The 14308-nt window shown below is 51.3% G+C and overlaps 1 protein-coding gene across 1 annotated transcript in view; it reads left to right on the top strand.

The window, feature by feature from the left end:
- Positions 1-10206, top strand: part of LOC144953763 (beta-1,4-galactosyltransferase 2-like) — a 66074-nt gene extending 55868 nt beyond the window's left edge. The window contains exons 2-3 of the mRNA XM_078884354.1: positions 4229-4406; positions 10110-10206. Coding sequence (XP_078740480.1) covers positions 4229-4406; positions 10110-10206 — 275 coding nt within the window. The remainder of the gene's footprint in view (positions 1-4228; positions 4407-10109) is intronic.
- The last annotated feature ends 4102 nt before the right edge of the window (positions 10207-14308 follow it).

Raw genomic sequence — 14308 nt, 5'->3', positions numbered from 1 at the left:
GCCCCACCACTCCCCACACACACACAGTGCGCTAACCAATGCACCACCACTCCCCACTCACACACACACAGTGCGCTAACCACTGCACCACCACTCCCCACACACACAGTGCGCTAACCACTGCACCACCATCTCCCAACACACACACACAATGCGCTAACCACTACACCACCACTCCCCACTCACACACACAGTGCGTTAACCACTGCACCACCACTCCCAACACACACACACACAGGGCGCTAACCACTGCACCACCACTCCCCTCACACACAGTGTGCTAACCACTGCACCACCATTCCCCACTCACACACACAGTGCGCTAACCACTGCACCACCACTCCCCACTCACACACACACAGTGCGATAATCACTGCACCACCACTCCCCACTCACACACACAAAGTGCGCTAACCACTGTACCACCACTACCCACTCACACACACACAGTGCGCAAACCACTGCCCCACCACTCCCCACACATACAGTGTGCTAACCACTGCACCACCACTCCCCACACACACACACACACAATGCGCTAACCACTACACCACCACTCCCCACTCACACACACAGTGCGTTAACCACTGCACCGCCACTCCCCACTCACACACACACAGTGCGCTAAACACTGCACCACCACTCCCAACACACACACACACAGGGCGCTAACCACTGCACCACCACTCCCCTCACACACAGTGTGCTAACCACTGCACCACCACTCCCCACTCACACACACAGTGCGCTAACCACTGCACCACCACACCCCACTCACACACACAAAGTGCGCTAACCACTGCCCCACCACACCCCACTCACACACACACAGTGCGATAATCACTGCACCACCACTCATCACTCACATACACACAGTGCCCTAACCACTGCACCACCACTCCTCACTCACGCACACAAAGTGCGCTAACCACTGCACCACCACTCCCCACTCACACACACAGTGCGCTAACCACTGCACCACCACTCCCCACTCATACACACACAGTGCCCTAACCACTGCACCACGACTCCCCACTCACACACACACAGTGCGCTAACCACTGCACCACCACTCGCCACTCACACACACAGTGCGCTAACCACTGCACCACCACTCCCCACTCACACACAGTGCGCTAACCACTGCACCACCACTCCCCACTCACACACACAGTGCGCTAACCACTGCACCACCACTCCCCACTCACACACACAGTGCGCTAACCACTGCACCACCACTCCCCACTCACACACACACAGTGCGCTAACCACTGCACCACCACTCCCCAGTCACACACACAGTGCGCTAACCACTGCACCACCACTCCCCACTCACACACACAGTGCGCTAACCACTGCACCACCACTCCCCACTCACACACACAGTCCGCTAACCATTGCACCACCATTTCCCACTCACACACACACAGTGCGCTAACCACTGCCCCACCACTCCCCACACATACACAGTGCGCTAACCAATGCACCACCACTCCCCACTCACACACACACAGTGCGCTAACCACTGCACAACCACTCCCCACTCACACACAGTGCGCTAACCACTGCACCACCACTCCCCACTCACACACACAGTGCGCTAACCACTGCACCACCACTCCCCACTCACACACACACAGTCCGCTAACCATTGCACCACCATTCCCCACTCACACGCACACATTGCGCTAGCCACTGCACCACCACTCCCCACTCACACACAGTGCGCTAACCACTGCACCACCACTCCCCACACACACAGAGCGCTAACCACTGCACCACCACTCCCCACTCACACACACACAGTGCGCTAACCACTGCACCACCACTCCCCACACACACAGTGCGCTAACCACTGCACCACCACTCCCCACACACACACAGTGCGCTAACCACTGCACAACCACTCCCCACTCACACACACAGTGCGCTAACCACTGCACCACCACTCCCCACTCACACACACAGTCCGCTAACCATTGCACCACCATTTCCCACTCACACACACACAGTGCGCTAACCACTGCCCCACCACTCCCCACACACACACAGTGCGCTAACCAATGCACCACCACTCCCCACTCACACACACACAGTGCGCTAACCACTGCACAACCACTCCCCACTCACACACAGTGCGCTAACCACTGCACCACCACTCCCCACTCACACACACAGTGCGCTAACCACTGCACCACCACTCCCCACTCACACACACACAGTCCGCTAACCATTGCACCACCATTCCCCACTCACACGCACACATTGCGCTAGCCACTGCACCACCACTCCCCACTCACACACAGTGCGCTAACCACTGCACCACCACTCCCCACACACACAGAGCGCTAACCACTGCACCACCACTCCCCACTCACACACACACAGTGCGCTAACCACTGCACCACCACTCCCCACACACACAGTGCGCTAACCACTGCACCACCACTCCCCACACACACACAGTGCGCTAACCACTGCACCACCACTCCCCACACACACAGAGCGCTAACCACTGCACCACCACTCCCCACTCACACACACACAGTGCGCTAACCACTGCACCACCACTCCCCACACACACAGTGCGCTAACCACTGCACCACCACTCCCCACACACACACAGTGCGCTAACCACTGCACAACCACTCCCCACTCACACACACAGTGCGCTAACCACTGCACCACCACTCCCCACTCACACACACAGTGCGCTAACCACTGCACCACCACTCCCCACTCACACACAGTGCGCTAACCACTACACCACCACTCCCCACTCACACACACACAGTGCGCTAACCACTGCACCATCACTCCCCACACACACACAGTGCGCTTACCACTGCACCACCACTCCCCCCACACACACAGTGCGCTAACCACTGCACCACCACTCCCCACAAACACACAGTGCGCTAACCACTGCACCACCACTCCCCACACACACAGAGCGCTAACCACTGCACCACCACTCCCCACTCACACACACACAGTGCGCTAACCACTGCACCACCACTCCCCACACACACAGTGCGCTAACCACTGCACCACCACTCCCCACACACACACAGTGCGTTAACCACTGCACCACCACTCCCCACACACACAGAGCGCTAACCACTGCACCACCACTCCCCACTCACACACACACAGTGCGCTAACCACTGCACCACCACTCCCCACAAACACACAGTGCGCTAACCACTGCACCACCACTCCCCACACACACAGAGCGCTAACCACTGCACCACCACTCCCCACTCACACACACACAGTGCGCTAACCACTGCACCACCACTCCCCACACACACAGTGCGCTAACCACTGCACCACCACTCCCCACACACACACAGTGCGCTAACCACTGCACCACCACTCCCCACACACACAGAGCGCTAACCACTGCACCACCACTCCCCACTCACACACACACAGTGCGCTAACCACTGCACCACCACTCCCCACACACACAGTGCGCTAACCACTGCACCACCACTCCCCACACACACACAGTGCGCTAACCACTGCACAACCACTCCCCACTCACACACACAGTGCGCTAACCACTGCACCACCACTCCCCACTCACACACACAGTGCGCTAACCACTGCACCACCACTCCCCACTCACACACAGTGCGCTAACCACTACACCACCACTCCCCACTCACACACACACAGTGCGCTAACCACTGCACCATCACTCCCCACACACACACAGTGCGCTTACCACTGCACCACCACTCCCCCCACACACACAGTGCGCTAACCACTGCACCACCACTCCCCACAAACACACAGTGCGCTAACCACTGCACCACCACTCCCCCCCACACACAGTGCGCTAACCACTGCACCACCACTCCCCACTCACACACACAGTGCGCTAACCACTGCACCACCACTCCCAACACACACACAGTGCGCTAACCACTGCACCACCACTCCCCACTAACACACATACAGTGCGACAACCACTGCACCACCACTCTCCACTCACTCACACGCACAGTGCGCTAACCAATGCACCACCACTCCCAACACACACAGTGCGCTAACCACTGCACCACCACTCCCCACTAACACACACATACAGTGCGACAACCACTGCACCACCACCCCCATCACCACCACCACCACCACCACCTCCACCCCACCCCCACCACCCACACCCACCACCACCTCCACATCCACCACCACCTCCACCACCACCAGGCTGGACTAGGCAAGTTTAACCGGGCCAAGCTCATGAACGTGGGCTTCGTGGAGGCGCTGAGGGAGGCGCCCTTTGACTGCTTCGTCTTCTCGGATGTCGATCTCCTGTCCCTGGACGACCGCAACCTCTACCGCTGTGGCAGCCAGCCAAGGCACCTCTCAGTTGCCGTGGATAAGTTCAACTTCAGGTGGCTGGGTCACTGTGTGGGTGGGTGGGTTAGTGAGTGGGTGGGTCACTGTGTGAGTGGGTGGGTGAATGGTTGAGTGGGAGTGTCACTGTGTGAGTGGGTGGGTGGGTGAATGACTGAGTGAGTGGGTCACTGTGTGAGTGAGTGGGTGGGTGGGTTGGTGAGTTGGTGGGATAATTGGTGAATGATTGAGTGGGTAGATCACTATATGGGTGAGTGGGTGAGTGTGTGAATGTGTGAATGGTTGAGTGGGTGGGTCACTGTGTGGGTGAGTGAGTGGGTGAATGGTTGAGTGGGTGGGTCACTGTGTAGGTGGGTGGGTGAATGGTTGAGTGGGTGGGTCACTGTGTGAGTGAGTGGCTGAATAGTTGAGTGGGTTGGTCAGTGTGGGTGGGTGAATGGTTGAGTGGGTTGGTCACTGTATGTGTGAGTGTGTGAATGGTTGAGTGGGTGGGTCACTGTGTGGGTGGGTGGTTGGCTGAGTCGGTGGGTCATTGTGTGAGTAAGTGGGTGAATGGTTGAGTGGATGGGTCACTATGTAGGTGGGTGAATGGTTGAGTGGGTGGGTCACTGTGTGAGTTGGTGGGTGAATGGTTGAGTGGGTGGGTCACTGTGTAAGTGGGTGGGTGAATGGTTGAGTGGGTTGGTCATTGTGTGAGTGGGTGGGTGAATGGTTGAGTGGGTTGGTCACTGTGTGAGTGAGTGGGTGAATGGTTGAGTCGGTAGATCACTGTGTGGGTGAGTGAGTGAGTGGGTGAGTGTGTGAATGGTTGAGTGGGTGGATCACTGTGTGAGTGAGTGAATGGTTGAGTGGGTGGGTCACTGTGTGAGTGGGTGGGTGAATGGTTGAGTGGTTGGGACACTGTGTGGGTGGTTCAGTGGGTGGGTGGGTCACAGTTTGGGTGGGTGGGTGAATAGTTGAGTGGGTGGGTCACTGTGTGGGTGAGTGGATGAATGGTTGAGTGAGTGTGTCACTGTGTGAGTGGGTGGGTGGATGGTTGAGTGGGTGTGTCACTGTGTGAGTGGGTGAATGGCTGAGTGGGTGTGTCACTGTGTGAGTGGGTGAATGGTTGAGTGGGTAGGTCACTGTGTGGGTGAGTGGGTGAATGGTTGAGTGGGTGGGTTACTGTGTGAGTGAGTGGGTGAATGGGTGAGTGGGTGGGTGGTTCACTGTGTGGGTGAGTGAATGGTAGAGTGGGTGGATCACTGTGTGAGTGAGTGGGTGAATGGTTGAGTGGGTGGGTGACTGTGTTGGTGAGTGGAAGAATGGTTGAGTGAGTGTGTCACTGTGTGAGTGGGTGGGTGAATGGTTGAGTGGGTGTGTCTCTGTGTGAGTGGGTGAATGGTTGAGTGGGTGTGTCACTTTGTGAGTGAGTGAATGGTTGAGTGGGTAGGTCACTGTGTGGGTGAGTGGGTGAATGGTTGAGTGGGTGAATGGTTGAGTGGGTGGGTTACTGTGTGAGCGAGTGGGTGAATGGGTGAGTGGGTGGGTGGATAACTGTGTGGGTGAGTGAATGGTTGAGTGGGTGGGTCACTGTGTGAGTGGGTGGGTGAATGTTTGAGTCAGTGGGTCACTGTGTAGGTGGGTGGGTTGAATGTGTTGTATAAGCCGGATTTTGAAATTTTGAAAAAATAATAAAAAAAATAATGAAATATAAAAATTATATGCATAATTATGATAATCGCGTAGATAATTGTAGTCATTTATGTGAATGTTTGCGATTATGTTAATGTTTGCAGTTATGATAATTAGGCTTAGCTTCGTTATCCAGAGTTGTATCAATCGGGATAAAACGATTATCTTTGATTAAACATTTACTGATTATCTTAGTGTGTTTGTGTTATGTTAGGTCTCCAAATTCATATCTCATCGCAGGTAACAGTTCTTATGAATAAGACAGTTTTGCATGGACTTGGAAAGAAACACTCGAGATACTTCTGTGTTAACAATTTTATTCTAAACAAACATGTGATACTCTAACATGCAAAGGCAAAACAATACGTCAATAGATTCATGAGCAAGATTATGCAATTAACGAAAATGAATGACTAAAACACTTCTTATTCATGTAACTCGATGGCAGCAACTGCTTTGCATGATCAGTTGATATTGAACGCACCACCTTGAAATGGCAACCATTTTTGAAACACAAGATAACTTTTTGAAAGTCTTATTCGTGTGCGTGTTGTGTGTGCGTTGTATTGTTCCCTTGATGATTAATATTTTAAGTAGAGGCAGGGCGCTGTGTCGGAGCTTGTGGGGTGGGGGAGGATACAACCAGCGGCCAGAGATTCCTTCTCGCTTGGGCGTGGCCGCAGCGAGCCCGTCTTGCTTTCTCTCTCCACTGCTCGATTGAGCGGCGTTGGCACGACGCTCGCCGTCGTGGCGCGCGATGATTCCGTCGTCGCTGCTGGACGTCTTGTCTGTTTTCACTGGGTGTTGGTCGGTGTGTGTGTATCAAACACACGGCGCATTCGATGGCGCTCTCTCTCTCTTGGTGGCAGCTCCAGGCTTCTCCACTGCTGGATGATTGTTGAGTCGGCACGATGCTCGCCTTCGGCGGTGTGCGATGATATTGTCGTCGCTCTCTCCTTGATCGCTGCCAACTTCACACGGACACTCGCCCTTACTTCGGGCTGTGTTGGCTCAGGCTCTGGACGACGCGGCTGTGCGCGCTCACCGGCTTGGAGCGCTCTGGCGATGAACGATGGCTCTTGTTGCTCATCCGCTGCTGCTCGTCCTTTTCGATGCTCGCTTGGTCGACGCTTGGCGATTTCCGCCCTTTCTACAGGTTGATTGCTTGTCACTCGTCACTCTCTCTTCTCCGTGCTTTCCTTTGTTCGCGCAGCTGCCAGCTTCACTCGCACTTAACCACACATCATCACTTCGTTCTGCGAGAAGCGACACCTGCCATCGGTATCGGTGTTTGCTCCCTCACGACGCTCCGCCAGCCGGAGCACGGCTGAACCCAGCCTCGACCTAGGCTGAACTCAGATTTCTGCGACTCGAACGACCCCTCCTCGTTCCATCTCTCTTCGAGGCACGACTCGCCCCAGCTTCCTTGCGAGCCCCGTCGCAACGCTGCGTCGCAAGCCGAGTTGCGAGACTGAGCACGACTCGAACCAGACTGCTCTCAGACTGTCACTCTAACGACCCCTCGTCGTCCCATCTCTCCTCGAGGCACGATCCGCCCCAGCTCCCTTGCGAGCCCCGTCGCAACGCCGCGTCGCAAGACGAGTTGCAAGACTGAGCGCGACTCGAACCAGACTGCTCATTCGTGATGTGCGCTTGTGCTTAAACTCAAAACGTGAACACCCTCTCCTCTCTGCGCGTCTCTTGCGAGAGAAAACAACAACCGAAAAACAGACGTCCCAGCTATGCCAGCACAGACCCCCCCCCCCCTCGCGACCCTTTGACCCCTCCTCCCTCTGAGTGGGTCATTCCGAGGCCAGACCCCCAATACGTATTCAGGCTGGTATGTGTTTGTGCCAAATCGTTGGAAGACAAAAGTGGCCGAGGAGATTTATGCAATACATTTATGTGGTCCTGTGTGTTACATTTATTCTTGATATTTCTTATGAGTTCCCTCGGTCTTAGTATCTCATGGTCATTATTCGGTCTATGTTTAATGAATATTCGTAATGATCCTCGTTACATCATTATTTTGAGGGCTTTGCCAAGTTTGGTTATGCGTTTGTCTCCAGGGATTGGTGTTTTATTCTGAGTTATATTTTAATGTCCTGAGGTTAAGTGTAACTAAGTTTCCACTTAAGCTTTCTGGAATTCGTATTCTTTAGTTTTTTAGGAAGGTCATGTAGATAGAAACATACAATACAAGATAATATATGAGTGGTGAATACGAGTAATATAAGGGAATATCTAATAACAAGCCCCTATTGTTTGCTGGTTAATTCTTTTTGTTAAGTTTCTACTTTTCGTTAAGGAAAACGTTAAAGAAAACGCGAGTTGCAATAGTTGTTTTTCTCTGCTCTGCACCTTTTCTGTGCATCTCCAGACGTCTTGGGAAGGTTAGGCCATCGACCTTTTGTCCATCTGGATGTCTCTGACCTCTCTGTGCTCTGAAATCTTGCCATTTAATGGCCCTCCCCGTTTCACATATTCCTGGTGTGCTTGTGAGGAGTAGTTTTAAAAATATATAGATATAAAAACATTTTTTTTGGCCTAATTATTCTTTATATTAATAACGGAAAACAGGGCATAGATACAACAAATGGTTGAGTGGGTGGGTCACTGTGTAGGTGGGTGGGTGAATGGTTGAGTGGGTGGGTCATTGTGTGAGTGAGTGGGTGAATGGTTGAGTGGGTGTGTCACTGTGGGTGGGTGAATGACTGAGTGAGTGGGTCACTGTGTGGGTGAGTGAGTGGGTGGGTTAGTGAGTTGGTGAATGGTCGAGTCGGTGGGTCACTGTGTGGGTGGGTGGGTGAGTGGGTGGGAGAATTTGTGAATGATTGAGTGGGTAGGTCACTGTGTGAGTAAGTGGGTGAATGGGTGAGTGGGTAGATCACTATGTGGGTGAGTGGGTGAGTGTGTGAATGGTTGAGTGGGTTGGTCACTGTGTGAGTTGGTAAATGGTTGAGTGTGTGGGTCACTGTGTGAGTGGGTGAATGGTTGAGTGGGTAGATCACTATGTGGGTGACTGAGTGAGTGGGTGAGTGGTTGAATGGTTGAGTGGGTGGGTCACTGTGTAGGTGAGTGGGTGAATGGTTGAGTGGGTGGGTCATTGTGTGAGTGGGTGAATGGTTGAGTGGGTGGGTCATTGTGTGGGTGGGTGGGTGAATGGTTGAGTGGGTGAGTCACTGTGTAGGTGGGTGGGTGAATGGTTGAGTGGGTGGGTCACTGAGTGGGTGGGTCACTGTGTGGGTGGGTGCGTGAATGGTTGAGTGGATGGGTCACTGTGTGGGTGGGTGAATGGTTGAGTGGGTGTGTCACTGTGTGAGTGTGTGGGTGGGTGAATGGTTGAGTGGGTTGGTCACTGTGTGGGTCGGTGGGTGAATGGTTGAGTGGGTGGGTCACTGTGTGGGTGGGTGAATGGTTGAGTGGGTGGGTGACTGTGTAGGTCGGTGGGTGAATGGTTGAGTGGGTGGGTCACTGTGTGAATGTGTGGGTGGGTGAATGGTTCAGTGGGTTGGTCACTGTGTGGGTGAGTGGGTGAATGGTTGAGTGGGTGGGTCACTGTGTGGGTGGGTGGGTGGGTAAATGGTTTAATAGGTAGATTACTGTGTGAGTGGGTGGGTGAATGTTTGAGTGGGTGGGTCACTGTGTGAGTGGGTGGGTGGTTGAGTGGGTGGGTGGGTGGTTGAGTGGGTGGGTCACTGTGTGGGTGGGTCACTGTGTGGGTGGGTGGGTGGTTGAGTGGGTGAGTAATAGTTGTAGTAGTGACAGTGGTAGTTGTAGTGGTAGTTGAAGTAGTTATAGTAGTTGTATGAGTGGTAGTGTTAGTTGTTGTAGTGATAGTGGTAGTTGTAGTAGTGATAGTTGAAGTAGTTCTAGTAGTTATAGTAGTAGTGGTAGTTGTATGAGTAGTAGTGGTAGTAGTAGTGATAGTGTTAGTGGTAGTTGTAGTAGTGGTAGTTGTAGTAGTGATAGTGGTAGTAGTAGTAGTTGAAGTAGTTATAGTAGTTATAGTAGTAGTGGTAATGGTACTTGTTTAGTGGTAGTGGTCGTGATGTATCTGCCCACAGGCTGCCGTATCTGCAGTGCTTTGGGGGGGGGGGTTCTGCCCTAACGAGGGCTCAGTTTGAGAAAGTGAACGGATTCTCAAACCTCTACTGGAGCTGAGGCGGTGGGGATGACGACTTCTACACGAGGTGAGCAACATTCACCGCTACTACTCACCACTACGACTCACCACTACTACTCACCACTACTACTCACCACTACTACTCACCACTACTACTCACCGCTACTACTCACCACTACGACTCACCGCTACTACTCACCACCACTACTACTCACACTACACACTACACTATACACTACACTCTACACTACACTCTACACTACACTATACACTACACTATACACTACACTATACACTACACTCTACACTACACTATACACTACACTCTACACTACACTATACAATACACTATACAATACACTATACAATACACTCTACACTCCACTCTACACTACACTATACACTACACTCTACACTACACTATACAATACACTATACAATACACTCTACACTACTCTCTACACTACACTATACTCTACACTATACACTACACTACACTCTACACTACACTATACACTACACTATACACTACACTATAAACTACTGTTGTATATGTCGGGTTTTGAAATTTTTATTTTAAAAAATGAAAGAAAAAAAGCGTAATTATTCAAATGTATACTGATTTGTGTAATTATGCGCATAAATTATGCTAGTTATGAAGGTGTAATTGTATTACGTTATACAAATGCATTCGGTTATGCTAATGCATGCCGTTATGATCATTAGCCTCTGCCTCGTTGTCTAAGGTTGTATTATCAATCGGGATGATACAATTATTCTCTCTTTAACATTTACTGATTATGTCTTAGTGTGTTTTATGTCAGGTCTCCAAATTCAGATCTCACCGCAGGATACAGTTCTCATAATTAAGATTATTATGCATGAACTCAGGAAGGAACCACTCAGACACTTCTGTGTTAAGCAACTTTAATTTCTAAACAAAAACATAACACTTGGAATTGTCAACACAGTATTCCTGGCGATGTTCTCCTCATTGATCCATACATTTAACCCTCAATGATTACGTTGTTAAACTGGGTAACAGAAAAATCGATTAATTCCTCGGAGTAACGCGAGCATACACGGCGATAGGAAAAAGTCCTTAAACATGCATGCGAAGATATTCATACGAACGGCAATAAAGAAACATATCCCGGAGGCAAAAGTATACGTCAATGAATTCATCGGTAAGATTATGCATTTAACAAAATGTCTTGGAACAATGGTGTGCGGCAGTGTGACTGCTTCAGCAGATGCTTGTCAATTGCTTCCTCTTAGTACCTTTCACGCGACGGTCAATGGTATAGTGTATAGCAGATTGTATAATAATAATAAATAGTATAAAAGTGTAATGTTTAATATAATGTATAAGGTAATATATAGTATCGTAATTGTATAGTGGGTAGAATAATACATAGTGTAATATTACAATGTATAGTCTAAGGTGGTGTATAGTAATGCAGTATATCATTTAATGTTGGGTTTGTCTATGGCAGTATATAGTACAGGGTAGACCCGTGTGATGTAAGAGAAAAAAGTTTAGCTGGAGGCATATTATATTTTTTGCGACGTAGAATTGTAATGTATGACTTACTGTTAGTAGCTCAGCTTATTGGAGAGTATATTTTTTGATGCTGCTAATCCTGCATACTGCATAATGCACGGGCATAATATGACTTTGAACCCCCCCCCCCACCTCCTACGCATTTCACAAGTAGTACTAATCACATTCCTGCATTTCCCATAAATATGCTAAATTCCTCTTGATATGCAAATTATTTTGTCAAGGCGCCCTTCCCCCCTTCCAACCCAGCTTAAATATACGCTCCAAGCGTGGTGGTGTTTCATTCAGACGCTGTCTCCCCGACAGACCTGGTCTTCACCTGAGGACGGCTGCTTGCGTTGTGGCCGAAACGTCGTGAGAATTATTTTATTATGTTAAATTTTTATTATTTTATTATTTCCATTCTACGTGACTTTACCGAAAGAAACAAGAAAATGTATGTATAATTTTGCTTCCTGCGAATAAGAGTAATGATTGACTAGACAGGAGCGCTGCTTCACGAAGAGTTGACAAATGCGCTAAAGCCAAGTTGAGCACAACGTGCCCCAGTTTTAATCGCGAGGGATATGGTTGTAAAGTTGACACACGCCTACTCAGTTTTCTAACCCCCCCCACCTCAACCCCAACCCTTTCTCATCAGCTGGAGTGAGCCTAAACGGTATTTTTCAGTCACCTGATCAGTTTTCTATAGAAATCGGAGACATTTTTGTGGTATCCCGTGCGCCGCTTGTTGCAGAGGTTCATGGTTCAAGCCCAAAAATATGCCCTGGTTACTACTGCGGTGCGCATTAACCATAACATAAGCGACAGCAAGTGAAGGGACAGTGGCAGTCCAAGTGTAGTGACATCGCAAATGTCACTGTGTGGTGCCGGCCCTAGAGAGGCACGGCGTGCGATTTAGTCACATCGCGGACATCACGTGTGTAGTCACATCGTGGATTTCACTGGGTAATGCCGGCTCTAGTGAGGCACGCCGTGCGATGTCTCGACATCACGGACACCCCGTACATGTGGGTGTAGTACCAGCCCTAGAGGGGCTTGGTGAGCGCTTAGTCAAAGCGCTGAGTGGTACCAAGCTCGGCGTACAGTGCCGACCCCTACAGGATGGGGTGTGTGATTGTCAGCCATGAAGGGGGTTAATAAAGGCCATGGCACTCTGGTTGACCCTAGAAGACACGTGACGGGTAAAGTCTACACAGGGGCCCCCGGTGGGGGCACTGGGTGGTCACGTGTCAGGGTAAGATCCTCCTAGAGGATTCAAGGAGGTTGTCGTGGCCAAGGGCGGGGCCAGCCACGACCAGTGATCATTTGAACCAGGTCCCCAGAGGGACCGGGGTTCAGCGTTGCTGTTGTCATCTACATCCGAGAAGAGTCACCAACACGTGGACCTGGACCCAAGCCGGGGTCCTGTCCATTGTAGCTACTCCCAGTGTAATTAGTGTGGTTAGCCTGGTGATCCACCACCAGAGGCTATTATCTGATAAAGGGGCAGTTACCCCTTTGTGTTAAGTGTGTTGGTACAAATCAATGTGTTGCCTCAAAAGAGTACGTCTGCGACTCAGTTGAACTCACTACACAAGTATCGTCACTGAAAGAAGGCGACTTGATGGCAGACAGTGCATCGTGTTGTACGTTGATGACAGACGCCCTTCAGGTACCAGATTGACACTGGCACCTGTACATTGAATATGGCTTCACGACAACGATGGCCGCATGTTATGTATATGTAGGGGTATAGCGCTGGCTGCTGGTGGAAAAGGGTAACTGCGGTGTACGGCAGTACTCGTGTAGTGGGTTCGAATTAGGTGCACACACACGCAGCTTGGAGGCAACACTATTTATTAACGGTAAGTAACATAACGCTGTACATGAGGTGGTGACCACCTTCCTCAACTCACTAACACTCTGGAACGCGACAAAGACTGGACCAGGCAGGCAACGGCCTGCCTGGCCCAGGACGACGACCCATGATGTCTTCACTTCGGAGTAGAGTACAACAGCCTCGCTCTGCGTTCACACCACGCTTATATCTGCTTTGGCGTGGCTGGCTCCGCCCCGGCGTGGCTGGCTCTCTTCAGGCCACGCCTCCCTTCCCAGGACACGCCTCACTTCCCCCACCTCTGGGAAGGTCCGGATCCCTCCACCACGTGACCCCCCAGACACAGTAGTGACCGTTCTATGTCACTACATCACCCCCCCCCCCCCCCCCTGTATAAACACACAGCCGTCCCCGGCTGTAACACAACTGTGAAACATCGAAAAGGTGTGCCTCTGAACCAGCAACATCAATAAATGACCGGCGACCGATAAGAAATACAATCACATAATATATACAGAATCGACGAGGGTAAAAGGGAACTGCATAGAAAACGGGGAATTAACAACAAATATACATGAAAACTGGCTAACCCACTTACGCTCCAGCACAGCCCCCCCCCCCCCCCCCCGTGAGAATCACGCATGCACTGACATGTGAGTGTGGCCATTGGAACGACGGCGTAGGCAATGAGCAAGGAGTCTGAGAGGCATGTAGTGCAGCCAGTCTTCAACGAGTCCATGTGGCCGGGCCTGGGGAA

This window comes from Lampetra fluviatilis, chromosome 82 (genome assembly GCF_964198595.1).
Source record: "Lampetra fluviatilis chromosome 82, kcLamFluv1.1, whole genome shotgun sequence".
In the NCBI taxonomy this organism is placed as follows: domain Eukaryota; kingdom Metazoa; phylum Chordata; class Hyperoartia; order Petromyzontiformes; family Petromyzontidae; genus Lampetra; species Lampetra fluviatilis.
The sequence above is the reverse complement of the archived record's forward strand: the minus strand, read 5'-3'. Positions and strand labels throughout refer to the sequence as shown.